The 27,510-nt window shown below is 37.4% G+C and overlaps 7 protein-coding genes and 2 long non-coding RNA genes across 12 annotated transcripts; 4 read left to right on the forward strand and 5 right to left on the reverse strand.

Moving 5' to 3' along the window:
* The first annotated feature begins 78 nt into the window (after positions 1 to 78).
* LOC105284823 (cilia- and flagella-associated protein 52) lies at positions 79 to 5,497 on the forward strand. The gene is made up of 11 exons (XM_011348618.3): positions 79 to 124; positions 512 to 711; positions 780 to 957; positions 1,265 to 1,514; positions 1,677 to 1,950; positions 2,478 to 2,650; positions 2,734 to 2,882; positions 3,328 to 3,473; positions 3,779 to 3,930; positions 4,169 to 4,731; positions 5,079 to 5,497. The coding sequence occupies exons 1-11, from the start codon at positions 79 to 81 to the stop codon at positions 5,342 to 5,344; spliced, it is 2,397 nt and encodes a 798-aa protein (XP_011346920.2). The 3' UTR covers positions 5,345 to 5,497.
* LOC105284822 (autophagy protein 12-like) lies at positions 5,426 to 6,944 on the reverse strand. Its single transcript, XM_011348616.3, has 4 exons — positions 6,750 to 6,944; positions 6,257 to 6,635; positions 6,035 to 6,171; positions 5,426 to 5,947 (listed from the first exon to the last, which is right to left on the reverse strand). The coding sequence occupies exons 2-4, from the start codon at positions 6,417 to 6,419 to the stop codon at positions 5,825 to 5,827; spliced, it is 423 nt and encodes a 140-aa protein (XP_011346918.1). The 5' UTR covers positions 6,420 to 6,635; positions 6,750 to 6,944; the 3' UTR covers positions 5,426 to 5,824.
* A 102-nt stretch (positions 6,945 to 7,046) lies between these two features.
* On the forward strand, positions 7,047 to 8,998 carry LOC105284825. 3 transcript variants are annotated; one of them, XM_011348620.3, is made up of 5 exons: positions 7,047 to 7,415; positions 7,499 to 7,676; positions 7,766 to 7,979; positions 8,268 to 8,384; positions 8,447 to 8,998. In XM_011348620.3, exons 1-5 carry the CDS (start codon positions 7,402 to 7,404, stop codon positions 8,644 to 8,646), a joined length of 723 nt encoding a protein of 240 aa, XP_011346922.1. In that variant the 5' UTR covers positions 7,047 to 7,401; the 3' UTR covers positions 8,647 to 8,998. The 3 variants fall into 3 exon arrangements, with proteins under 3 accessions (XP_011346922.1, XP_011346923.1, XP_011346924.1); XM_011348621.3 differs by having other exon boundaries at positions 7,050 to 7,395; XM_011348622.3 differs by having other exon boundaries at positions 7,051 to 7,415; positions 8,304 to 8,384.
* Positions 8,999 to 10,037: 1,039 nt separating this feature from the next.
* LOC105284824 (maestro heat-like repeat-containing protein family member 1) lies at positions 10,038 to 17,509 on the reverse strand. The gene is made up of 22 exons (XM_011348619.2): positions 17,209 to 17,509; positions 16,959 to 17,104; positions 16,620 to 16,828; positions 16,316 to 16,482; positions 15,944 to 16,235; positions 15,589 to 15,795; positions 15,392 to 15,482; positions 15,173 to 15,331; positions 14,940 to 15,083; positions 14,561 to 14,865; positions 13,946 to 14,471; positions 13,701 to 13,858; positions 13,553 to 13,637; positions 13,294 to 13,481; positions 12,925 to 13,183; positions 12,645 to 12,822; positions 12,367 to 12,560; positions 11,889 to 12,272; positions 11,490 to 11,807; positions 11,058 to 11,408; positions 10,807 to 10,976; positions 10,038 to 10,724 (listed from the first exon to the last, which is right to left on the reverse strand). Exons 1-22 carry the CDS (start codon positions 17,249 to 17,251, stop codon positions 10,535 to 10,537), a joined length of 4,764 nt encoding a protein of 1,587 aa, XP_011346921.2. The 5' UTR covers positions 17,252 to 17,509; the 3' UTR covers positions 10,038 to 10,534.
* Positions 17,510 to 17,675: 166 nt separating this feature from the next.
* Positions 17,676 to 18,496, reverse strand: LOC105284826. The gene is made up of 2 exons (XR_894931.3): positions 18,337 to 18,496; positions 17,676 to 17,974 (listed from the first exon to the last, which is right to left on the reverse strand). It is a non-coding gene; the product is annotated as an uncharacterized LOC105284826 (long non-coding RNA).
* A 45-nt stretch (positions 18,497 to 18,541) lies between these two features.
* On the forward strand, positions 18,542 to 20,481 carry LOC105284827 (calcium and integrin-binding protein 1). 2 transcript variants are annotated; one of them, XM_011348625.3, is made up of 7 exons: positions 18,542 to 18,681; positions 18,821 to 18,835; positions 18,928 to 19,020; positions 19,129 to 19,163; positions 19,257 to 19,504; positions 19,592 to 19,790; positions 19,872 to 20,481. In XM_011348625.3, exons 3-7 carry the CDS (start codon positions 18,970 to 18,972, stop codon positions 19,891 to 19,893), a joined length of 555 nt encoding a protein of 184 aa, XP_011346927.1. In that variant the 5' UTR covers positions 18,542 to 18,681; positions 18,821 to 18,835; positions 18,928 to 18,969; the 3' UTR covers positions 19,894 to 20,481. The 2 variants fall into 2 exon arrangements, with proteins under 2 accessions (XP_011346927.1, XP_026825238.1); XM_026969437.1 differs by having other exon boundaries at positions 18,547 to 18,681; positions 18,821 to 19,020.
* Positions 20,482 to 20,546: 65 nt separating this feature from the next.
* On the reverse strand, positions 20,547 to 21,752 carry LOC105284828 (oligosaccharyltransferase complex subunit OSTC). The gene is made up of 4 exons (XM_011348627.3): positions 21,409 to 21,752; positions 21,098 to 21,171; positions 20,790 to 21,007; positions 20,547 to 20,697 (listed from the first exon to the last, which is right to left on the reverse strand). Exons 1-4 carry the CDS (start codon positions 21,545 to 21,547, stop codon positions 20,679 to 20,681), a joined length of 450 nt encoding a protein of 149 aa, XP_011346929.1. The 5' UTR covers positions 21,548 to 21,752; the 3' UTR covers positions 20,547 to 20,678.
* A 760-nt stretch (positions 21,753 to 22,512) lies between these two features.
* Positions 22,513 to 27,415, forward strand: LOC105284830. Its single transcript, XR_894932.3, has 2 exons — positions 22,513 to 22,656; positions 27,108 to 27,415. It is a non-coding gene; the product is annotated as an uncharacterized LOC105284830 (long non-coding RNA).
* Positions 23,760 to 27,092, reverse strand: LOC105284829 (decaprenyl-diphosphate synthase subunit 2). Its single transcript, XM_011348628.3, has 6 exons — positions 26,314 to 27,092; positions 25,247 to 25,372; positions 24,846 to 25,047; positions 24,435 to 24,701; positions 24,165 to 24,320; positions 23,760 to 24,085 (listed from the first exon to the last, which is right to left on the reverse strand). Exons 1-6 carry the CDS (start codon positions 26,643 to 26,645, stop codon positions 23,930 to 23,932), a joined length of 1,239 nt encoding a protein of 412 aa, XP_011346930.2. The 5' UTR covers positions 26,646 to 27,092; the 3' UTR covers positions 23,760 to 23,929.
* Positions 27,416 to 27,510: the final 95 nt, after the last annotated feature.

Consider the following 27,510-nt stretch of genomic DNA (forward strand, 5'->3'; position numbering starts at 1 on the left):
GTTGACACTGCTGTCATAATTAACAACCTACGTCAGAATACACTTTATCGTAAAGTTGATGAACAGAACTCGCTGATAATGGAGCCCCGAGATCTCGAAGCGATCGGAATAATCGCGTTTGATGGTTTGTACTTTAAAGCTTCATTTTTGATCATACTATTTCTGAAAGCTAAATTCTAGCTAATTACACTTATCGAAATTAAATTTTAAAATTTTCGGCATAAATTTAAAATACTTAGGATATTAATCGAATATAAATATTAAAATATTTATTAACCGGATATATCGGATATATTGAACACGATAAGAGTACTTGAATGAATTAATCATATCTAAAGCTAAATTGAGAAATTTGATGAAAAAGAATTTCAAAGCGAGATTTAAATTTCCGAATGATTTTTAGACGCTTGTAATAATCTGAAATTTTGTACAACGCACCTTTTTATATATTATTTCTTATATGTCGTACAACTATTTTATTTTACATAATAATGTACGTTTATTTCTTAAGGTGTAGCAAAAAATGGTCTGCGATTACATCCGGACGAGAAGCACCTCCTATACCCAATGGGCCACAAAGTAGTCATAAAAAACATTGAAACTAATGAGCAACAATTTCTTAGCGGCCACACGAATAATGTCTCAGCGTTGTGCGTTTCTCCGTGCGGTGAATACGTCGCTTCCGGCCAGAACAATCATCTCGGTTTCAAGGTACTTGCGTTTTTTCATATTTTTATTGTCTACAAGAGACCGTATTTCATTTTATCGATTTGTATCAGGCTACGGTGATTATATGGAACTGTAAAGAACGCACGATCAGAGGCAGTTACGAGATACACAAAGTCGGTATCGAAGACATGTGTTTCACGTGCAACAGTGACTTCCTCGTGAGCCTCGGCGGCAGGGATGACGGCAACGTGGTCGTGTGGGACGTCCAGAATAACTCTCCCATATGCGGTAGGGCTTCTAATGTTTGATTTTTTTATTTTCTAAATTAGTATAGATCTGTGCAAAATTCAAATTAAACGTGTAATAATTATCTCGTAATTATCTCTCATCTACGGTATGGCTCCTATGTTTAATTTTTCTTTGTAAAATTAGTATAGATCTGTGCAAAATTCAAATTAAACGTACATTCAGCTTGACTTTTAGTTTGGTTTTTTTCTTTATTTTTACAGAAATACATTTACTATATTTCCAAAGTGTTCTCATTATATATATAATTTTTTTCGAAATTTTTCGATACGGGATAATTATTCTTCAGGATCGTTCGCGAGCAACGAAACGAGTGGCGACGCGTACAATGTCGCGAGGATGCATTTTCACGGCGACCGCTTTGTCAGTGCGGGCGACAGAACCCTGAGGATCTGGCGTATTGATACGGAGAAGCGAAAAGTGCATGCACTGGATGTGGGAGTAGGCAAGCTGAAGCGTTTGATCAACTGTATCGTCGTGGACGATAAAGATGAAATTATTTATTGCGGCACTTCTTCCGGTGATATCATCAAAGCAAGGTCACGAAGCAAGTTGCTTGAGAAAAATCTATTAGCAATACGCGCCTATCTATTATATTTATCTTTTAACCAATTTACTGTTTAACTTATCTTCTGAACACTATCTTTTGCTATCTACTGCCTACTGCATTCTCGCCACTTAACCGTCTTTTTTCCCCATAGGTTGAATTTACGCGATGATCAGCAACGTGGGGAACCGGCGCCTCTGCCAGTGATGATCGGCTGCTACTCAAAAGTAACACGCGACTCTAGAAAAATGAAAGCAGGTGAGGGCGATCTTTACGCGGGTGGTGTGAAGAGTCTGCTGCTTCTGAAAGATGGCAAACTGGTGGTTGGTGCTGGTGACGGTACCGTCGAATTGATCGAGATAATAAGTGGAAAGAACAGCCGCTCACAGAAGCTGTCAAAGCTCCCTAATACGCCACAGATACTTACTGTGAGTCGTTTAAATCGTTTTGTTACAAATTTATTACGAGAAAGAGATATAGAATGCTTTATAATTGTGGTAAAAAGAAAAGATATATTATTATTGTAACACGGAAAATTGCAAAAATGTAAGATGAAAACTAGCGCACATCCTCTTATTCTAAAAAAGGCGTGTTAACTTCGTGAAGTTCTTTTTTATCGAATATTGAGGCCTCTTTTCCGCGACGCTGATTGGTTCTCTCGCTTGGCTCGAACTTCGTGTGACTTGAACTTCGTGTTGCGAATGTCAGAATGTCATAGTGGCTGTCAGTGCGGTTATATTGACAATTTTATTTATTATATTATTTTTATTTTTTTTTTATTTATAGCGCGCGTAGCGCGCGCCTGTGTGCTAGTATGAATAATTTCATATGAAATACGTAATTCAATAATTCCATATGAATATAATGAATAAAAAATCGTGAATTGAAATTATTGAAATTTTGATCATTCTGATACAATTTGATTCACATAATCTAATTATTGACCTTTTATTAGCACCGAGCGCAGAATGTATGCAGCGCTGTGACGTCCATGATCCTCTATTTGAATGAATTTGTACTCGTCGGTACAGCATGGTGCGAGATCCATCAGATCCAACTGTCGAATTTTCACAGCTCTCTGCTCGTCACTTCTCATACTAGCTGCGTATACAGCGTCGCGTTTCCGCTGTAAGAATATCGTATTTTATAGCGCGTCTTCGTCACAGTTAATATAGATGCGATTAATTCACGAAAATCGATGTCACACGTAGCAACCGCTCGGACATATTCGCAACGGGTGGCAAAAACGACATCAGACTGTGGCAGCTGAAAACGCAGAAGGAAGCACTTCGCATCAGCGTGCCGAACTTTGTCTGCTCGAATCTATGTTTCGCGCGCGACGATCAACTGCTGCTTTCCGGTATGCATACACGTATATTGCTAAGATTTTTAGTAATTTCGGATTTCTAAATATTGAGCTGACGGGAAAGTCCGTGCCGATGTTTTTTTTCTTGACAGCATTCAGATGCAAAACTTTGTATTATTATAATTCGTAATACAAAGTTTGACGTTTTTACTGTGGCGAATTTTACGAAAAATATCAGCAAGGATTTTAGTCGACCCAATAATATAATTGCTGAAAATTACAAATAGCTCGTATTATTATTCATTTAATGCAAACCATTATTCCTTGTAATGTATCGCTAATCTTTACGTATATTATTTTGTGTTTAGCAAAACATTTCCGTTTACACGGGTTCCAACAGTTTGCGTAGTCGTCATGTCTTACGCGCGTCTAATAACGTATAATCATCATTGTGTTTAAATTGCGGCAGAAAAGTGATTTCACTTCTGATACGTTACAGCTTGGAATGACGGCACCATAAAAGCATTTGCGGTGTGCGACGGGCAACTTTATTTCGCCATTCATAACGCTCATACGAAAGCCGTGTCGACAGTCGCGGTCACGAGCGACGGTGCGACGCTCATTAGCGGTGGCTGCGATGGCCAGGTAATTTATTAATCGCTTTCTGCGGAATCTCTTTTAATATAGATCACAATTTATGTCGCAAGCTGTGCGATGATTTACGTCGGATATCTTTCATAAGATTAGATTAAATTAATCCGCTATTCTTGTTAATAAATGGACTCATTTGGCAAAGTAATTCATTAATTTTACTGACTACAGCTGTGCTGATGAATTTATATCAAAATGATTTGTCTGCATTTAGAAGCACAATGACGAAATCAATCTATGAAGGTATTACGCGTTTGCATGTACCTCATGGTGTAATATGGGATTTGTGCGATTTCCAGGTGCGTATATGGGAGATAAAAACCGACGTGCAGCGACTAATTAGTGTATTGAAAGAACATCGAGGTCCGATAACGTCTCTGCACATTTCACGCAACGATGAGGATCTGATCAGCTCAAGCACGGACGGCACGTGTGTCGTCTGGGACATAATGTAAGTATCATTTGTAAGTAGTTAGACTAGCCTGACAGATAATGACAGACTCTTGTTCACCAGAAGGAATTTGAAAACGTTCATTACACAATTTTAAAGTAATTATCATCTGGAATGCATAATTGTATAATCGATTGTGCGTGCAACGCAAGATTATAAAATACTGCATAAATAATAAATAGCCATGAGCCTAAAGGTATACGTTACTTTAAAGCCATAACGATTCGTTTTGCGACAGACGCCGCGTAAGGAAGCACATTCTTATGGGAAACACGATGTTCATGATGGCGCAGTTCACCCCCGATGGCATCCAGATCTTGACGTGCGGCACGGACCGGAAGATCGCTTACTGGGAAACGTTAGACTGCTCGTTGGTGCGGGAAATCGAGGGCTCTAATGTCGGTACAGTGAATTGCGTGGACATCGGTCCCGATGGCCGACACTTCATCACCGGGTCCAACGACTGCACCGTCAAGATCTGGGAGTACGAGAGCGCGGACATCACCCACATCGGCATGTCCCACGCCGCGATAGTCACCGGATGTAAATTCAGCCCGGACGGGAAAAGACTGGTGACCATCAGCGCAGACGGAGCGATCGTGATTTGGAGGTACAGTCCGTCTGAAGTTCTGGCCGAGGCTCGAACCGAGGAAAGAGCACCTGACTCCAGGTTGCGCAGGACGTCCAGTCTGTGCAACGAGGAATGCAATGAGTTATCTTCGCAAATTGCAGAAGTTGCCGAAGGCACAAAGGCGGATCAGACTGCGCGGTCCCTCGTAGAATCTGCTTCATCGTGTAGGAGTAAGCGTACATACAGCACTTTGATTTTATGTGCGAAATAATCTTAGCTTAGTACAGTGATGATCTAAAATCATCTTACCTGACAAATATTTTACTTTGAAGATTTTATTAAATCTACGCTGCAGTCAATTCTGAAATTCTTGATGTATAAAATGCGTTGGTTTATTAATTCTGCAATAAATATCTGAAATAAATTTCTAAAATTAGACATTTATAGATATTAATGGGTATTTTATAAGGTCTATCTAATATTTCCTGAATGAATATAACTGGTATGAATAATAATAGCCAGACTACTTGTACATTACATTATATGATATATGTGTGTTTAATATTTATATTTGCAGGCAGTAATCAAAGGCAATTGTCAGTTGCATCGGATCGAAGTAAAGAATCTAAAAAAGAAGTTAACACGGGAAGAGCGTCCGTTTGTAAATGTACACTAAAATCGGCCAGTTCCAAATCGAGTGTAGGTGCACCGAATCAATGTCGGTGTGGCGACACGAAAAGCGATAGATCCTCTAGTGGAAGATCAATGGACAAGCGATCAGTGGACAAGCTAAAAGAAACTTCAAGTTCGCACAGCAAACGATCGATTACCTCTAGCACGTAATTCATGAAAGGATACAATTGCTCAATCGCATCAATTTTGCAGAGATTTTGTATCACTAATATATTACCACAATATAATTAATTTATCAGAAATATTATATTATTACAAGAACAAGTACAATTACAAGTCTAATATTGCACAAAAGGAAAAAAATTGGAATAGTTGGAAATCGTGACTTTTGCATTTTTCTGACATCAATGCAATATTCAATCTCGATGAGAGTTCTCTCTTTGCATGTTAGAAAAATAAATCTGAAAAACTTATCTGATAAACTAAAAACTTATCGTATGTAATTGGATTTTAATGTTAACATTAAAATTATATCACAACGTCCTGTGTTACTATACTATACATATTATGTATACATTACATTATAAAATTATACTTCTAATTGTAACATATTATACAATTATATGCATATATACACATATATATATATGCTCTTAAGAGTCGATTGTGCCAACTGTTGGTTAACTTAACTCAGCCCCAAGCTTGACTCTTACAATAGTGGACGACTAGTTTTCCATCTGCACCATAGCAGTCGTAGAGGTTCTTAACTGTTTGGTCGGGAGCAGGTGCAAACGTTTGATTAACATAAAGGAACTGGAAAATAAATGCGTTACAATTATTATCACCTTATCGTACTCATTTCTAAAGGAGAACAAAAGAGAGAAGGGCATCTCGACGCACCAATCTTTCATTGGGATCCAACTTGAGATACTTTTTTATGAATTCAGAGATCCGTCCAATGGGATTATCTTGGCAAACCGACCACTTCTTCTGCTTCATAATCGGAGCGTTAGCAGTAGCCTTCAGTAATATATCAACTGTGAAATTTAAATGTAATCTCTTGAAATATATTTTCTTATGTTTCTGCATTTGAATGACACGAAAAGTGAGGTTAACTCGTACTTTTCGTCTTATCCTTCTGTGCTGCCTGCTGTTCGCTGCGTGCGGCATTTCCTTCGGGAATAGTCTCTAAACTGGTGGGTGCATCCTCGGTCGTCGAATTATCCGGCGTCTCTTCGGTCTTCATCTCGGTCGTCACATTGTTTACTTCATCCTTAGCAGCCATAATACAACGACTGCACGTTCGTTATCACTTAATTCAACGTGTCGCGAATATCGTGGAATTATCCGGTGATATCTCACGTTCACGTATGTACACGTTTAAATAAAATTATCAATATTTAAGAGATCGGTAAAGCAAGAGTTTATAACGGAGCAGAGAAGTGACAGGTACATAACGAGAAATCGATTGAATGTAGCATCGCTTCTTCTAGCCTCAATGCTAGAAATCGATCCGAGAATTGTGTAGTCAATCAACTTGTCAATTTTTCCATAAATCATTACAATTATTATTTTCCATAAATTATTACAATTATTATTTTCGATAACTTATTACAATTATTATTTTCCATAAAAGCTACAAGTTGATTGGCTACACAATTCTCGGATCGAGATCTCGGACCGATTTCTAGAATCGTGGACACACAAGTCTTGCTTTTTCACTACACGGAGCACATTGCGAGGATCGCGTTCCTGGACAAATTTGCGCTCTCCGGATCAGGAGCGTTATCGAGATAACATGACGAGATACAAACGTACGAAGTAATAAACTGAAGCAAGCTACGGATTTGAATGCATGAAGCAAGTTCCAAATATTAGGAATACACGATCGGCAGAGGTAGTTCGAGATGCCGCGAATTTTCAAACTGCAGTTTCGTACCCCCATACATTTTTTCTATTAATTTTGAGTAACTGGTAACGAATCTACATTTTTATCGGATCTAAAGCTTGAGTTTTATTATTACTTGTCTACCAAGCGAGCAATTGTTACATAAAATTTAGTATATTACAAATACTGAGAAATGTAGAATGCGCATTATCTTTGATAAGTGCTGTTGACTCCAAGTGAGGTTAGCTTGATGATTTTAGTAATTATAAACGCTTTTGTACTGACTGTGATAAATATTGAAATAAAACGTAACTTGATAAGTTAGTTTACTCTTGACTTTCGGCTGTACACAAAGCAATATATAAAGCAGAGTGTAAGTATGAAAATGTTTAAGTAAGTAAAATCTGCTTGTATAAGATGTTTCCTTTGTGATGCACAACTAAATGTACAAGTTTTATACATTTCTTTTTCTGTAGTCAGGAATATTGCATTATCACCATGGTAGAAAGTGCTGGATGTGGCGAACTGCAGCAACTGGTTCAAGAAGAGGAGTGTGAGGAGCAGCTCAGCCATGGTGGAGAAGCCACACCTCCGTCGACGCCAGCGAGATCTCAACGGCCTAGTAAAACTGAGCCACATAATTCCAATGTATCGGTAGAGTATCATGTCTTAACAGTGCATAATCGTTTAGTGTATTCTAGTAGATTGACTACCATAACATTGTTATTTCCTGAAATTTGCAGCAACAGGTATTGTGGGAAAGTAATACACAAGTGTCGCCGATTGTCAGTAAAGGCAGTTCTGGTCAAGGAACGAGTCAAGGCTCAATGGCCTCTGGTCGAATCGCCAATACTTCAAGTTACACTGGTAATCCATCCCGATTGACTTACCTCAACGAAAAGGATAAGCAGAGACCTACTCGACCAGATCCACCAAGAATAACGAGACAGCACAAGGGTAATTTGCGTTCCAAATTTGGATAAGTACGTTGATCTTGTCTTTTTTCTCGTTTCGTTAATTTCTATCTTGCATATCGTTTTGATTATAGTTATTTATATATTATTCATAGTTATTTATAGTTTTTATGAGTATAGTTATGTATTTGTACATTTCGCATATTATTCCTAGATTTATGATTCCACCGCTCATCCAAGAGCATGAGCTTTACGTTTATATATATTTGAGTTTTTTGAGTTTTACATTAAGTACGTTTTTTTCATTTTGTTCCGGCCTTATCATGTAAAGCCATGGTGCCATGCAAACACCATTGCTTTTTGTCAGAGGTACCTGATGTCCGTCATATGGAGCAAGCCTTACTACAACTATTGGAGGACTTTCACAGCGGCAATTTACGAGCGTTTGGTTGGTATACTTAAGTTTAAATAAACAACAAAATCTTTAACATAATCGTTAATTGTTTATAGGAAAGGACTGCAGCATGGAGCAAATGACGGAAATAAGGGAACAGCAAGAACGTTTAGCCAGACTGCACTTCGAGCTGGGTCAACGACAAGAAGTGGGTGGAGAACAGTCAGGCCTTCGACAATCGAGCGCAAATATGCGACATTTGCTCCATCGTCTCCAACAACTGAGCGTTTGTATAGAAAAACTACATAGTAAATAATTATTGTCTGGCTGGTTTATATGTTATAATATTCGAAATTCTTGTAATATATGATATTCGAAATCTATAAGTGTATACACTGCTAGATATAATTTTTATAAAGAATACATTGCTAAATACATATATGTGTACATGTATAAGGTTTTACACTGATTATTAAAATTAAAAATTGTAATCATATAGATATTTACAGATGTATCATAATGTAAATTAGTAATTGTAAATGGTTAGATATTTTAACGATAAAATATATTATAAATACATTTAAATATAGGTGTTCCGGTTAATTTTGAGGGATTTTGTGCAAAAAAAACATTGTAGAGAGACGTTAAATTATATTTTACTCAAAATATTTTCCATTGTTAGTTATAACTTTTTCCCACTTTTCGGGCAACAAGTGAATTCCGCGATAAAAGAAATGTTCGTCCTTCGAGGCAATCCACTCATCGAGCCATTTTTGAATTTCTTCATATGATGTGAAGTGCTAGTCAGCAAGGCTGTGCTGCATGGATCGGAATAAGTGATAGTCTGAAGGAGCACAGTCTGGTGAATACGCGGCGTGTGGTAGGACTTCCCATTTAAGTGCCGATAATGTATCCTTTGCAACGTGCGGTCGAGCATTATCGTGCAACAAAATTATTTTGTGTTTTCTTTGCGCTATTATTGGACGTTTCTGACTCAAAGCACGATTCAAATCGTTTTACTTTAACAGATTACTTTCTGCCACCATCTGTTGCAAAATTTGTTAAAAATCAAGCTCTTCTACATCAGCAATCGAAAAAAGGTAGAAAATATACCGCAGAGTATAAAGAATTCTGTTTGAACATATAGCAATGCTTTAGCAATGCTAAATGCTATGATTTATTGAACGAAACATTTTACTTACCAACGAAACGAACCTTACAACGCATGATAACTAATTTTAAAATTTTACCGGGCCTGCATGACTTTCTATTTGATGCGTTACGGAAGAAAATAAGCACATTTGTAGTTTCCTCCGACACATATTGCATTTTATGCATTGATGAAGCATCATTAAAAGCAAGTTTATTTTACAATATCAGTAGAGATGAAGTAATAGGATTTGAAGATGTCGGAAATGCTTTCTCTCCTGCATGCAATGTTGCTGTATAAAAGCAAGATAAAATTGTATTATTTTAACACAGTATTCACTTCAATAAATCTTTTGTAAGTTTTATAAAAAATTAACAAATTAATATAATTTACAGTTAACTTATCAACGAACAATATTTTATTTATCAGCAAGGCTTTAAAGAGTCGTTAAAGAATGGAACTGCATGCAAATGTTCTTTTCTCGATACTTGTCATGATAAAAAAAAGAGCTCAAAAGGATATAATGCAAAACTTCGAGGTCATAAAAAAGAAGCTGGTAATTTTTCTCAATATTATATTTCTTGTAAAAAAACATCTTGTACATTAAAAATGATTTATAAACTTTTTTTACAGTCGGTCAGAGAAGAGATATAGATGAAGAGATGTCAGAAAAAGAGCACATGATAAGAAAATTAATCTGTAAAGATAAATTAAATACTTTTTTCTTCAAATTATCTTCATCCTACACAGACCGTACATGATGTAGTGGAGTGCCTTTAGAGAAGAAGGAAACTTGTCAATCGCCTAGAAGTCTCAATTAGAATTTCTCATTTTTACAGAACTATTGTCTTCTTACATGATGCTAATAGATTACACAGTTTCAGAACGCACTTTACCAAATATTATTATATAACAAGTAACAAAAAGTGGACTTCATATTTATATCACTATTTTACAACAATCACAGAAAAATTAAACATCTTAAAAGATAAAAGAACCCGAAATGCAGTTTGTGTTTAGTGGAATAAATTACCAAAGAATTATTTACGTTAAACTATAGAGTAAAGCAAAACGAAAGAGCCTGCGAAGCGCGTATTCGTACGATACTTTCTGTATCATGTAAAAGTTGTAGCAATCTCTGTATATCCTCGGGCCTGGGAGAACCGAATAATCCTAAGAGCAGCGCGGATGTAGCTCTGGTGTGAGAATTCTCCGATTTCGAATAGCCCCGGACAACGGCGTTTCTGGTGAGGCGACAATAAAGTTCAGAGTTGTGTACATCTCTTTTATGAAAGTGCAATTTATACGTATGTCTGTAATATGTACCTAAGTTCTTCTACTCTCTGTGGACATTCCTCGTTCAAGTAACTTATCAAATCCTTCGAAAAAGTCTCAAAATTAAACTTCACTTGTGGTCCCAAATTATTCTGTATCGCGCGCGATAATCTCTCACTCTGTATGACACTCGTAAGTTTATATAATGTATCCTGTGCAGTCTGTTGTATAAACATAGATAAATCATAGTTAAATATATTATTTAATGATCCGTTTAGTAATCTGTAATAATATGATTATACCTTAACTATCGTTATATTCGAGTCTTCCAGTCTTATTATCAGAGAAGGTAAACAGCCCAGTATGTGATCAACCAAATCGTCGTTCGGCGATATGATCAATCTCTTCCAATTGCTACCTATCGCGCCGAGGGCGCTTATAGCAGCGAGTTTCATCTCCCAATTCTCCTTCTCGACAAATGGCTTCAAGGCCAGTATCACTCGTGGATTGATGGGTTTCTGATACCGAACCGCCAGCAGCACTGAAAGGCCACGCAACGATTCGAGTACCACTTCGACGCCACCTTCTCCACCAGCGGATTCTTCCAGTCCATCAAGCAAGGCATCCATACAATTATCAAAGTACTCTTCAACCTGAGAAAGATGATCCATCTGTTATATGAAAAGTACAAGACTAAAATCGTAGAGCATCGAAATATAAAAAACAACTATTACCTGTCTCGGATCTAAATAGGCTATTCTGCCGAGCCCGATAGTGGCGAGTTTTCGTACCAAGGACGATGAATCGGCCTTGGCTTCATGCAAGGTGTTAATGATAGCTTCAAGCCATATAGCTCCGCAGTCCACCTTGCCGATCAGTTCCGCGTAAAAGGCGATAGCGACCGCCCGCTGCATGACTATCGAGCTGGTCATTAGTTTGCCCAGAGATTGCGCTATGCTCGACAGGATATCATCCTTCATCGTTAAGCATCTTATCAGTATTTGCACAGTTGATATCACACTCTCCTCGTTTTGCGTCTCCGAAAGGGATACCTGCACAGGACGGAAGTTTCATACATCGATGTGCCTCAGATTCGAAGCAAACTTACGAAGTAGCTTCGCTTCAATACGCACGGCGTCGTTCAGCAAGCTGGATGAGACGTTTGATTCGATGACTCGTAATACGTTAATCAACACAGAGTATACCTCCGCGTGTGGATTTATCTTCTGTGCCGCCCGATTCGGGACGTATCCATACTTCGTGTTTATCACCGATGCCGGAGCATCGACGTGCAGCCAGCCCGCAAGGTATCTCAAGAGAATCGACAACAACACCGATAACTGATCAGACTTGCTGATCAAGTTTTCAGTGTTTGACGATTCGAGAAAATGCCTCAGGCCTACGATAGCCGCCAAGGATGATGGAGACGCGGTATTACTCTTTTCGAAATTCGCTGACGCAGTATTCTCGACGAATAGATTGTTGGACTCGAGCTTTTTCAGCAGCAGCTCCAAAACCTAAAATCAATCATGGCAAGGTATTAGTGTATACTTTGTATGCTGTATACAGCAAACTGCACATGTATTTGCGTATATAGGAAAGTCGATTTACTCGATGTCCAAGGCTCTCGTTATTGCCAATCTCTTTCCAACACAAGGCGGTACCGGGATCCAACGGTAACGGCTGAGACAAAAGATGCTCGATCACTTCCTCGGGATGGTGCGTCATCAGCGATACGATAGCTACCGTTGCGATATATCTACAGCTCGCACTCTCCATATGCCTCATTTGCTTGATAATACGATCTGTATAACGCAGACGAAATATTCTTTCATATAAAATTGAACGCGCGTCTTTAAGCAGTTGGACAATAATAATAGTCCGCATACCGACTAAGCAGACGTCAATTCTAGATATTTCCGAGCCCCTGATCTTAAAATGTTGCGAAAGAGCTGTGCCAGCTACCATGCTCGCCTCATTACAAAACAACAAGCCTTCTATAAATCCTTCCGCCAAGCTGACTATCTCGCCATCAGGAATTCTCGAGGATACCGCGGCGGCCAGATTCTATTTCGACAGAAAGTCATGTTTCGAACTTTTAATTTAGATTCACTTATGACCTACAAGATCCATCGCGATTAATTGGCAAATTCGATTGCGCAAACTAACTTGCACGACCACGTAGGATGCTGATGAGTTGTCGATGAGTATGTCTATCTTTATCCGCTGCACATCCTCGTTGAAAGTATTGTCAGGCATTACGGAACGGTGACGGTTCGCAATGTACAGCGAGAGGAGCACACAGTCTACCACTAATGGTCTCAATGTGAGATCGGAGTCGAGACACCAGCATAAAATTCGTCCTACGAGTTTCCCGATGTCCAATTTGCCGCCTGGATATGTATACTTTAAGGAATTATAATAGGAGCTGTAAAGGTGTACATGTTATATTTTAAAATTCTGCCTGCGATTCACTCGACTCTGATGCATGAAGAAATATAAAATGAAGATCAATGAAAAAAGCACGGTGATAATTACTCGAGCGCTGTGTACAGCACGGACAATGTGATTCTCCTCTCCGCATTCAACTTGGATTGCATCCAGGGTAACAGTATATCGACCAGCTCAGCTAACGCGTTCGCTGAATCACGTACAATTTCGCTGGCTATGATCCCCAGTTCCTTTATGACTTGCTCCATTATTCCTGAGTGTAACAGCATAACGATCTGTAAGATAGAGGTATCGATTAATCGTTTATATAAGTCAGTAAGCGTGATCATTATCGCAACTTTGCTACCTCTGAACTGGCACCGATCGTCTTATCCAGTACTGCACTAAGGAAATTTTCTCTTTCCTCGTTATTTAGCTCCGGTGGTATACGTCTGCGAAAATAATTAAAAATAAATATATTCATTCCGATAGATTTTATCAAATTAATTACGTACATTAAAGCACTCGCAGCTTTCAGTATCACTGGATAGAGCTGTAATGGTCTGTACCCAGCTGATGATTGCAAACTTCCTAATATAGTGGCCAGAGCAGTAGGTTTAATGCGTAACCCCTTGGACTCGGCCAACCTACTGGGATGAACAGAATCGGCCACCTAGGAATCGGCATCGTTAGTTAGTATGACAATTTCTATGTAAAATATCTTTCTTAATACGATCTAAATGAGATTAATTTAAATTACTTGTTCCAGAACCGACAATGCTGCTTCCTTGGCAGACAATTCCTTACACTCGGTCAACTGCTTGATAGTCCACGGTAATATGTGTTTTTCATATACTGGGAAAAGTTCTTTCGGATCTCCCCTTTGCGCGATCTCGGCATAAGATTGCAGCAAGCCCGCTTTCGCAGCTTCGGCGGTAGCGGCGGCTTTCGTGTCTTTCACGAAGCCTAGCAGCCTCACCGGCGCCTTCCTGGCATCTTCAGCGGCGCAGAACTCTTCCATTAATTTCAGCACGATGCTAAAGTGCCGCTTTGCGCAGATGCCAATCGCACGTGCGAATTCTTTGACGGTGCCGTGAGAACGCGCAAATTCAACGAGCAGAGTGATGTGAGCGTTGTTGTTACACAGAGCTGCCAAGAGTGGTGCTATACTTGGCGTACTCGCTTTCAATGCGAGTTCATCAGCGAGCTTGGAGCCCCACGATTCTCCCTCTAGCTTTACGCTCTCCTCCAGCCATTCCACTACCTTTTCTTCCCACATTAGATTTCTGCACATTAGATATAGTGTTAAAAGCAGCACCCTTTTAACGATATTTGCTAACCAGAAAAATAATTCATACATATAAAAATGCGTTACCGTTGCGTGGAATTTCCCGTTTCTCCGAGATTTTTATGAAAGCCTTTTTCCTCCTGCAGAAGCTCCTGCGAAAGCTCCGATAGCTTTTCATCCCAATAAGGCTTCACTCGATGTCCTACCAAAGGGGCTGCCGACTTTAAAAAATGTATTACTGGAAGTCGGTTAATCGGATCGGACAATAATTCCAGGCACCTGCCCAAGACTTTTGTACCAGGGAAATCCCTCTCGTTTGTCGAAGAGGACATGCTTTCGTTACGTATTATCTTCGTCGCTAATGGGGACAACGAACGCAGCACGGATGTAACCTGGGAGAAGCGATAATTGGACTTGGATTGAACGCGCAACGAATATATTTTGAGCAAGTAGGATCGCTACTCACGGACGCTACGGAAGCTTGATCCAGCAATGCGTTTATCAAACACGGCCATAACCATGATTCGACGCCGTCGACTGTCGTTGCGAGCAGGTATAGAGCCTCGGAGCACGCCTCCATGTCGTCGCTTTTACCCTCACAATGTGACACCTATTTCAACAGGAAAGCAAAATTAATTTCTTGATTATTTTTTTCCTTTAATTCTACTGTGTGCATCTTCGAACATGATTGAATCGTACCATGTAGCGAACGAATTTAGCCCTCTGCGATGGTAGGAGAGGAAATGTTGGTCTCGCCGCAAGTGCCACAATGGCACTGACCATTTGCAGCGCGCCGCTATTGTTTTCGCCGAGAGATTCCTGCAGGCTGAGCGCGATTCTTTGTAATGTCGCGTCATCCTAACAAAATAATACGATTAGAAATGCTGTCGTGCTTGTTAACTAAAGCTATTTCCGTACCTCTGGCGGTAGAGTGTTTATGAGATGTTTAAGAACTATCAAAGCACGTGCGCGATAATTGGAAAGTGGAGATTTGAGTTGTTGCAAGATTCTGCAAGAAATGATACAATTAAGATAAACGTTTTAAAAAAATTTATTTATAATTTTGTAATTTATTTTAATTTAATCAAGTAATTTAGTCAAATTATGTCGATTACCTGTCGAGACCTTCTTCAGGGAACAAAATGACCAACGATCTGGAGCACTGCAGTATCTCATAATGCGTAAGAAGTACATCTCGAGCTGCTTCGAAGGGACTTACACTGATGAATTCGAATAAAACTTGGTGGATATTCTCCATAAATGGACGGACTGGCTCCTTGTCATTTGTGTTTTCCACGCAACTCAAAAGTACAGCTAAAACTCTTTTCAAATGACAGTCAGTATTGACGTCGGTTGAGTAAAAGACAATTATCTCAAACTTATCAAAAGTGCTTATTCAAAAAATCGGAAAATGAAAGATAATAAACATGACACTAAGTAGCAAAACTTATTACAGAATATGATACTCACTTCACGGCAGCTAAACGTACGCTTTTCTTCCTACAAAGATTTAGACACATAGGTATCAGCTTTACAACTCTCTCGTCATCTTGTTCCAAGGGTAACAGAGGTACCATCGAAACTAATGCTGTTAGAATGGTGTCGGTCGTTTTGTAGTCACGAGATGCCTTCAACCAATTGTACGTCAGCATATCAAAAACGGAGCACATTTCCTCCTGGTAAGTTTGCCTATTAATTTCCGGAGTCGCATTCTCCGAGTTCATTATGTAATCGTTTATAGCCTCACAAAACTTGCCAATCACTAGAAACAAGAAACTCAATCGTCGTACAGCTTTACTGCTCGTCTATCAAAAGTATATACTGTATAGCATCCATACTCACTGAAACAAACTGCTTGTTTCAAGACTTCCTCGCGTATTTGGTTCAGCATTGGAAATACAATGGTCAATGTTATCTTGACAAAAGACAACATTCCATGCGGATTGGCTGATGCGAGTTTCCCTATAGTAAAGACTAACGCGGGATGAGGGATTACTCCAGGTTCCAATCTAGAAGAGCATTATGATCCATTATTATAAAAATCTACGGCAATTCTCTTATCTCATAATTCATTGGTTAAATCAATTCGTATTAAAATATAAAAAATAATATAAAAATTTATATAAAAAATGAAATCGATACAGACTTAGTTAAGAGTCCACCAGTGGCTTGGATGCAATGTACTTTACAGAGCTCGATTAATAGCTCAGCTGCTTGATCCTCAGTCTCCCCTGTCAATTCGTTCACTGCTACCTCAGCAAGAGAAGATGCCAGATCCGAGTTCAGTTTCATAGCTGAAGATCTACAGGTGCTGGACATTATGTTCAACAGAGATGCCATGTGTTCCGTGGATATCTTTACGAAACAGTCAATGTATAACAATTTAACGTAATATGTAAAATTGTATTAATTGTACATTACACTCTAACATGATGAAAATGTAATATAATGAGAATTACATTGTTGTATTACATTGAATATTAACCTTTTTGTGCATTTCCCAAAAGTATATAGCAGCATGTACAACAACTTCCGGACTTCGATTACTTATTCTCTCGATCGAATCAACGACGGACCGTCTGACATTTTGATCTCGGTCATTTAAGGAATCTAACAATGCGCCGATTACAGCTGAAAATATAAGTGTTCATCGTTACATATAAATGTATTTATTATTTCCGTAAGACCGACAAATGGCTCTTTACTTCCGCTTGGCGATCATTTTGCAAATTCACCTGACAATTCCGAGCTGTCGTTGGTCTCGGATTCTTCCTTCATGTTGACAAACTATAGATATTACGTTGTATTACTTGCGCGGAGATTTTTTCTGTTTTCGATAAATTTGAAAAACAGACTGCTTGTCACACGTTGTTCCGCACTATGATTAAACTGTTTCATAATCTGTCATCCTGTGCTATCAGTGTTAGAGGGAAATATAACTGTTCGTTGAACTAATCGCGAAATCTAGGTATCAATAAACATTAGCTTGATAATAAAACGTGTGTCATCCGTAGAGTGTCATTTACAAAGTCATATGGTACGTACGTACACAATTACACACTCGAATTATATATACATGTGTGAAGTGTCTGGAAATTATCAGTTTATAACGCCATCTCTTAGTCGCGCAGGAAAGTAACTTGCAGGTTAAAGTAAGCGGTTATTTCAACTTTCGAATATACCGATGGAAAATCGATCAAATCGATAACCGAACGTAAATGTGCCATTTATTATATAAAAATTCTACAATATATCGTATTCCAAATAGAAAATTGTATAACTGCGTAATGTGTATAGTACAACGGAAGTTAAATATTGCTGCAATGGCCGTAACGTGCTTGCAAGATGTAAAGATTATCGAAGCATTTGGACAATCATTTTGTGGATCCTTGTGGATTTGAGGGACTTGAATCTTAAACTGGCGGCATGAGGGTCATCCCATTACACTCGATAGCGATCTTGACGCCGACCATAAAGAACGCAATGTTCTTCACCACCGACCTGTTAATAAGAGAATATTAGTAAAAAAAAGACATTACATGCCAAAGAGAGAAATTGCACACGCGATTCCGTAGCGCACATTAAAGATATCTGCAATGTAGTAGTTTTATTATTTTCCATAATTAGCATACCAAAACGTATCTTTCACGTAACACAAATTGCACTGCATCAATTTTAGGCGATAGAAATCTTTTTAATATTGTCAGTAATTTAATTACTAAAGCGTTAATAATTAAACTTAGCTTTTCTGACGAGATCCTATCGTATTAATGCGTGCACGAGTGAGCTGAGAGAGGTTATGTTCACCAATCACCATTGAATATACATAAAAATGTTTCAACAAACGTTACTACGTAACTCACCATTTAAATTGATCGTAGTAGATATCTTTGACGATCTTTCCGATCTTTGCCATCGCTATTATTTGTCTTTTGTCGTGGAACTTGTTGGTTAGCTCCTAAAACGTTCGAAAAGTGCTCTTGCACTCTGTTCCCTCCCGTTCCCAACAGAAGTTACGCCAGTTCCCGCTTTTATCATTTCGCTGGTGTATCCGATCGTTTTCCCGTCATTCTTCATCATCTTATCTGTTGTCTCTTTCTCTCGTTAAAGACCTGGCGTATTTATTTCTAGTAAACGCAGAGAAAACAAACAGCGTCCGTTTGACTCACGTGTGACAACGCATCGATCAATAAACATTGCGGTCGAAGGTAGAATTTTTTGTTGCTATGACAAACCTGATTTATTTATACTGTAACGAGCAGATAATTAATCGATCAGTGATTAATTTAGGAGGAAGAACTTCTCAAATGTGTGGGCTGTTTAATGACAGCTGTTTTTACGTTTCAGAATATGCTGTGACAGGTACATACAATGCATGACATGTTTGACTAGTTAGTCATCAGCAATGTGTAATGCTGACTAACAATTATCAAATTTCGCGGTAAAAATAACAGATTGATACGTTGTGTGATTGTGTGCGAAATTCAATACGCGACATGGGCGCAGGAAAGAGCCAGTTTACTGAAGAGGAGTTGCAGGATTATCAGGTAAGAGTCTCTGCTCTATTAAACCTCGCATTTCTTTTAGCTTTACCTAATATTTTATGGGGATTTAGTTAAAATATTAATTAAAGATAACTTTTGCGTTTAACTTAGGACTTAACATACTTTACCAAGAAGGAAGTTTTACAGTGAGTAGTATCGACGTAGAGTTAACACGTTCGTTTGTGAGGACATATATCTCTTGTATGCAAATTTTATATATTCTTTTCTCTTTTTAACAGCGCACATCAAAAGTTCAAGGCACTCGCGCCAGAGAAAGTAGGACACAACAGAAATGCCAAGCTTCCAATGTCGAAAATCTTGCAATATCCCGAATTAAGAGTAAATCCTTTTGGAGACAGGATCTGCAAGGTCTTCAGTTCTAGTCAGGATGGCGATTGTACTTTTGAAGATTTCTTGGACATGATGTCCGTGTTCAGCGACGCTGCGCCGAAAGCTGTAAAAGCTGAACATGCATTTCGAATATTCGGTAGTTGCATAAATTTTAATGAATCATTTGCCACGTGTTATAACGATACCTTAAATTTATCAATAATGTGTATCTTTATTTGTGAAGATTTCGACGGCGACGATATGCTTGGTGTGGGAGACTTGAGGCAAGTGGTGGATCGATTAACTGCACCCCAGAGATTGAACGACAACGACATGCAGCAGCTACTTCAATATATTCTCGACGAAGCAGATCTGGATGATGACGGTGCTCTTAGCTTTGCAGAATTTGAACATATTATAGAAAAGAGTAGCGACTTTTCCAAGTAAGACTCTCCTTTTCCTAAAATCGATTTAAAAACCGTAATTTTCTTAAAATTTCTTAATTATCAAAAATATTTTTACAGGAGTTTTCGTATTCGTTTATAATGGCATGATAGCATTAACGGCGAGTAGTCAACAGAAGACTGAACATTGATCGATATTCAATAATAATTTTAACAATAGACACGGGCCTAATATTATATACTCATGAAAAAGGGACATGATCGACAGGATGTGCAAAGGCCCTATTTAATTAGGCCTAAGCTAAATAATATCAGTAAAAACGTAACTCTCTTATTTTTTATCGAGCTTATATCGCGATTATTTGATATTATCATAATCGAGGAGACGAATGTAACAAATATACATCTCTTATCATTAATATATGTACATGCGTGCACTACAAAATTTGAAATTCTGTTATGTATTATTATATAGTAATATTGATTTACATATTATAAATCAATACAAAAATCAAGTTTTTCTTAATACTTGAACTGCCCAGCTAATTTCAAGCATGAGCCCTATTTGCACGTACGATTGTATTATCAGACTGCCAAGTTAATTTCGAGCGTATATCACGTTCACAATCAGATGTGTCCAAACACAGCAGAATATTTACAATTTCTGCATATACAGATATCGGAAAGTATTTAATGTGTACTTTAAAAAATATACGCATTTATAAAAGTATTACTTGAGAGCTTGGTTTTATTATCAATTTTATTTTATATACATAATGACAAAATGAAAATTTTGTTTACTCGTTACACTTTATTATAAAAATCTTCCCACATTCTCTGTTACATGTACCCTGTATTGTAACAATATCTCGTACAATGATACAAAATGATGCTTATAATGTTCATACAAGTCGTAATAACTTACATTTAGGATTGCAGATACCCACTAAAAACAAAAAAAAGGATTAATTATTTAAATAATGTAACAATACATGAGTGCTTCTACACAAGTGTTAAAGAAACTTGAAGATAACTTACGGAAGTTTCATTTTCATGAATATCCAGCATGCGATGAACGACACGAGTACGCTGAGAAATCCAACACATATTAGAAGAACTCGATTAAGTTTTGGCGTCGACGGACCATGAGTTTGATCCAATATAATGAACCCTAAGCCTCCCATGGTGAATAGGAAACTGGAAGCCAAACCTTCCATGATGTACTGTCCATTTACACGGTAAGGCATAAATGCTACCTGCAACGATTACATTCATGTTATTAAAGAGAATGTAAGACTAAAAAATAAAGAAATAATGATGCCAGAGTTATGACATGAAAATCTTACGGGTCTTGTATGACCATGTTCATCCGTTGTCGATCCTACACTGGGTGGTTCGACGATCACATCGTATATGATTCCTGCGAAGCATACGCATGTGATAATATAATATATACATATGAATACAAATGTTTTATGACATTTGAATTTAAATTTTTAGCATGACTAATAAACAATTTTATCCATAATTTAAGTCATAATGAAACCAAAGCTATGTGCTTTCTTATATAAAAAATTTGCTGCACAGTAGCCGAACTACTTAAATTGAAGTATTTATGTTAGCGCACAGTATGATGACGTTGAAACGTTGAGCTAACCTCCTGTCACCAAGAAGTAGGATAGAAGGATGAAGGAGAAGACTACCATAGCGCTAGGCTTCGCGAACCAGGACGGCCTTTTTAGCTTTAAATTAGGCACTTGTAGGACCAAGAACGGTAACCGGTAAATGCACTCCATTTCGCGGTGTATCTAAATGAACTACACGATGGAAAAATAAACGTTCTGCTGCGAAAACATTCACGCCGGTCCTATTGACGATGTTTGTGGCCAGTTTATGCACGTGCGCCGCCGAGCCGAGTGACATTTGCTCACAGATGTCTATACTGTAGTACTAGATCGCTAACTTCGTCAAAAGAGGTGAGGCCGGGCCACAGTATAAATATACAGACTGCGTTCCGATATTCACTGTCAGTACTGAAAATCTATAGTGTATGTCACGTGAACTACAGATTTTCAGTACTGGCAGTGAATATCGGAACGCAGCCACAGTAGGGACAAATCATGAAAAATTTATTTGATGAAGAAATGGCAGCCGAAACTGCGCGCGACATTCAAACCTTGAATCAATCTCCTATTGGTTGCACTGTGGGAGAAGTATGAAGGCATGTCATATGTCGCGTATTTTTTGACTGGATGCGTGCGTGGTTAGGATCGCTATGATTATGGTTTCTGAAGGGGACAGTCGTCAGGTGCACAACGATTGTCCCGAATTCTTTTTTCAACTTGTTATTTTGTATTTCGTATTTACCTCACTTTTGCAATTGGTCATATCGAACCTGGGGGTCGATTGTGTATCATATTACTTGGGTGAAAATTACAGAAGTGAGCAAATTTACTAGAATATTTATAATTTCATTGGTCAACATCTAGTAAATTTGCTCACTTCTGTAATTTTCACCCAAGTAATATGATACACAATCGACCCCCTGAAAGGGATCGGGTGCCATTAAACACTAAGAAGAAGATCGCTATGATTATCACGATTGTATGATCGCCGCGTTAGACTCCGGCACACCAGCGCGACGCGACACGCGATGCGCGATATGCGACGTGCGATATCCAATGAGCGTACAGTGTTTATGGAAAAGCTGTACGCTCATTGGATATCGCACGTCGCGTATCGCGCATCGTGAACCGCGTCGCGCTGGTCTGCCAAAGGCTTTACGATCGATGACTCGTGATGATATTTATTTTGATATTTCACTGAAATATCTTCAATTCTGCAAAAGGAATTCCGATTCTGCAAGAGAGGATGTTAGGCGTATTGTGTGGTCATCTGCTATGCGGTAAAGTTTTTTCTATATCAATAAAGAGGAGCGTAATCGCGCTGCATGAAACTCAAACAATTAAGGGTATCTAAAAGATAAGAAGCAATTATATCGTTACACAATTATTGCACTAATCGATATGAGTCAACTACATTACTAAGGAAAAACGGTTTTACTATAGTACATTAGATACAAAAAAATTAACAATTTTTTAAGCAAATTCAATAATCGTATATCATGTCAAAAATACTTTAATTAAATATCACTGTCTTTCACAATGTATTGGAAAATACAAAATTGTAATATAGAAGATTATATACAGGGTGGCCCATTTTAATTTATACAGTCGATTTTTTAAAAAACTAAAAGAGATACGAAAAAATGTTTCAGACAGACATGTCACGATTTCGAGGGGGACATAAGATGATACCATTGGTTTGACCTTGAATAGTCGTTTGAAGGTCACGCGAAGATCACCTTCAATTTCTTAAATTGAAACCCCAACTTTTTATTGCAGATTTTTATTCTCCATCGAAAAGTAAGTAACTTTTGTCTGAAACATTTTTCCGAAAAATGTTTCAGACAAAAGTTACTTACTTTTCGATGGAGAATAAAAATCTGCAATAAAAAGTTGGGGTTTCAATTTAAGAAATTGAAGGTGATCTTCGCGTGACCTTCAAACGACTATTCAAGGTCAAACCAATGGTATCATCTTATGTCCCCCTCGAAATCGTGACATGTCTGTCTGAAACATTTTTTCGTATCTCTTTTAGTTTTTTAAAAAATCGACTGTATAAATTAAAATGGGCCACCCTGTATATATGTATAAATATTTAATATATATGAGAAGTATAAATAGAGCATCACTTTCATATAAAAATATATGTATATATTAATATATTAATATATACATATATTTATGTATATATATCTGATATATATATATCTGGATATATGTATATGGATATATGAAAATATATTAATATATACATATATGTATATATTAATATATTTTCTATCCTATATTTATATATTAAATTTATACGTGTCAATAAAATAACATTTTTGCTTCTTAAAACCTTTTTCTCATCCCAATGTACTTGGTATATTTTTTTTTCTTACGATTTTGTTTAATTCACTAAGCAAGATTATTATTTATATTAGTGTGATATACGACATATCACATATCACATTTTAAGTTTGTATAAACATTACATACGAACTTAAAATGTTATATCTTTCTATTTAAACTGTGTAACAATTAACAAAATAAGTAACAGAAAACAAGACATTAAAAATCACCTATTGCGATAAGAATATTAGATAATGCCTTTCTAGCATCATTTTCTTTAAACACACTTAAAACTTCCATTGCTTTTTGTGAATGTTCCTTCACGAGCTCTTTGGTTAATCCTATGCCTGGACCAGCTGCAACGAACTCGAGCACATACGCAAAATATTATTCATATTACTATTTATTTTCATTAAAAAAAAACCTAACTTGATCACAAATCTGTTGTCTCTACCTTCAAATAATCAACGTTTTCAACTGATTCTAGTCCTTTGTCAAGCTCCGTTAAAATTGATGGATCATGTGCAACGTGGAACATGATGGGCGCGGCGCACAAATTATGCAGAATCCCCTTGTCCTTATTAATACATAAACCTAAATCCAGAGAAGCCTGTAAAAATATTATTACATCAGATTCTTAAGTCAGCATTTTGCAGTAGAAGTATCAAACAAATTGCGAATTATGGATAAATTTAATATACGCCTTTTCTAAAATACACATTACCTGCCAAGCTAAAGCCAAATGCTCGCCAAACTTATAACCTTCCTTCTGTATTTCTTCGCTGTGTCCGGCTAGCTTTAATGTACCTTGACAAGCTTTTCCAAGCAATGATCCAGCACCGTAAACATTTAGAAGCGTCCATTCCTTCAACACATAATCCTTCTGATTTTCAGGTAGTACTGGTGGTATGGGAAAATTCTGATTGTCTCTGCGTGATACAAATTCTGCTTGAGTTAAATCTTTTACTGCAGATGCTATTAAGAAATCAAGCTGAAAAACAATCCATTTTATTTAATTAATTAATTCTGAGGTATAACATTACATCTATATTCAATTTTGTAAAAATTAAGGAGGAGCTAGTTTTGTGTGTGTTATTCAAGAAGAGAGAAAAGCAACAGATTTGGATATACTTACATCTTGATTTCTGAGAGCTGCTAATTCAGTATAGCTGTTGCTAAGTAAATAATCACCGCATAACAATGCTATTTTATTGCCAAAAATCATATTGTTCATTTGGCTAGAGTTCAAAGATTTATCTGTATTTATATTTACCAATCCTCTATGTATCAAATTGCTAGTGCGTATCATTTCTGTAATTTCAGCTAAAACTCTTTGACTAAAATAGATTTTGTATACTTAGGGCTTCATCTTTTTCTTCATTTAAGAATTTCTTCTTTTTTTATGAAGCAATAATTGTATGTTATTATATACTTTTATATAGTCATATGTAGTAAAAAATTTTTAAATTATTATGTACGAGTGATTTGTGTGTGTGCATGTATAATAACGAACAATTTTTATGATGTATATCATACCTATGCAATACGCCAGTAGCTTTATTTTCTTGCACTGGTTGTGCATTCAGATGACCAGCAGCTTTAGAAATTAACAGCACAATAAGTCCAAATGCTTGTGTATTATGTCCATTGTAAATAATGCTCCTGAAATCAAGCGCGACATAAGTATTTCTGTTTTTAAAAAAACGTTACTACATAATGTGGTAATTATTTACAATAATGGACCACCCTCCGATTTCAATAATTTTTTAATATGTCATCAAGGTCATCATCCTGAGTTGTGACGGTTTTAGTCGGCGCTCATTGTTTATTAAAAAGTTATTAACAATAGAAGTCTAATGATTTTGCACGAATTTTCAGCTGTCCACGCGAAGCAAGGACTTGAGTTTGACATATATTACAAAAGTCACCTTCCCGAATAACCCGCACTAGGTTTCACCCGTCGCTCGTTGTTTGTTAAAAAGTTATTAACAAAAACGTTTAATGAAGAGCATAATTTTACGTTATCATATACGTTTACGAAAGAGTATATTTGATGGAATTTTACCTTTAAATCAGAAATAGGTTTGAGTTAAGTTATATTGTCCGAAACTGGAGCCCCGGACACATATACGCTCGTTTTTCAGCCCGTTTCGCGGAAGGGCGGGGGGAGGGACTTCGCCCCTCCCCCCGCCGGGTTCCGTGCCGTGTACCAGGTGATCAAAATCTGTACAGTGAAACCTGTAACACCAGCTCCGGCGGGGGGAGGGGCAAGGCCTTCCGCAAAGCGGGCTGAAAAATGAGCGTATGTGTCCGGGGCTCCAATTTCGGAAAATATAACCTAACCTAACCTAAACAGGTTAGGTTAGGTTAGGTTAAATCACTTTCCTTCCTTCGTTCATATTCGTCGTTTATGTCTTTCAATATTCAAAATAACTACTATATTTTCGAAACTTCTTTTGTTAATAACTTTTTAATAAACAATGAGCGCCGACTAAAACCTTCACAACATCACTCAGGGTGATGACCTTGATGGCATATTAAAAAATTATTGAAATCGGAGGGTGGTCCGTTATTGTAAATAATTACCCATAATGTATACTAACTTAGCCGTTTTTAGTAAAGGATGATTCGAGCCCACTAACTTTCTTAAGTGTAACGCGACGGTTGCAAATTCATCGCTCAATAGCCATCTCAAATTCAAGAAGGATGTCGGATATCCAACAATCGTTTCTGCTTCAAACATAGTTTTATTCCAGTCTGTTTTTTGGCTCACTACTTTGTTCTCAACTCGATTAGCATCGCTGAGAAGAAATCTGTTTTGCGTAGAGGTACAAATCGCTCTCTGGATTTGGAAAGCTCTAGGTGATCTCCACAAAAATGTAGTCACCGAATTACTCCTCTTCCAAATCTTGTATGCAGCTGTATTTGCAGACATTTTTTATTTTGCTTTCTAAGCTATTGCTAATATTTAGCTATTGCTATCGCTAGTGCTATTGGTACTGGTACTGTACTGATACTGGTAATGTTAAATATTCTACAAAAGTATTATACTAGTTAATTAATATGTATATTGACTCAACATTGACCTTCAAATGCAGCCATGATAATTTGCGATAAGAGTTTAATAACTTCTACTTTGATACCTTTTAAATCATTAAGTGCTGAGTGGTGACTATATATTCGTATACACTTGACCGGAATTGAACGTAATTTTAAGGAACTGCTATATGTAATCGTTTGTATTTTGTTTGTAGAGTAATGAAGTGTGATTAAAAAAGTTTGTGAGTCCCTCAGTTAATTGTAATTAAATGTTTATTACTCGGTAGTTAGCCGGAATATAGATTTTAGTTCCTCATGTTAAAAGAAAGGCGCCACTTCCCTGAAATTCTATTTACAGTTTCCTCAGGATGCGCTGCGCCGCACAATGGATCGAAATGCGGAAATAGGTGGACATCGAGGCAAAAATAAAAGTTTTAATTTTACAATTTAACTCATTAAAATGTGTTGTAGAATACTTCTAACGCATAATCCAAAAGCAGGAAATATAGATTAATGAGTAATATAGATACTGTAAGTATGTCAAATTCCCAAAGTCCTGTGATAAATGAAATTTGTAAAGTAGAAATCGTCCACTTCTATTCGCTGTATTCTGTATAAAGGATTATGTATTTTTGTCTATTGCATAAATCCCAATTCTATGGTTCTTTTCTTATGTTTTTATCATTTTCTTTAACCAGATTTCATTATTCTTTACGAATTTTCCTTTGCGAAGAGTTACAACAAAATTATAACTCAATTCC

The sequence above is a fragment of the Ooceraea biroi genome, chromosome 5 (assembly GCF_003672135.1).
Source record: "Ooceraea biroi isolate clonal line C1 chromosome 5, Obir_v5.4, whole genome shotgun sequence".
NCBI classification, from domain to species: Eukaryota; Metazoa; Arthropoda; class Insecta; order Hymenoptera; family Formicidae; genus Ooceraea; species Ooceraea biroi.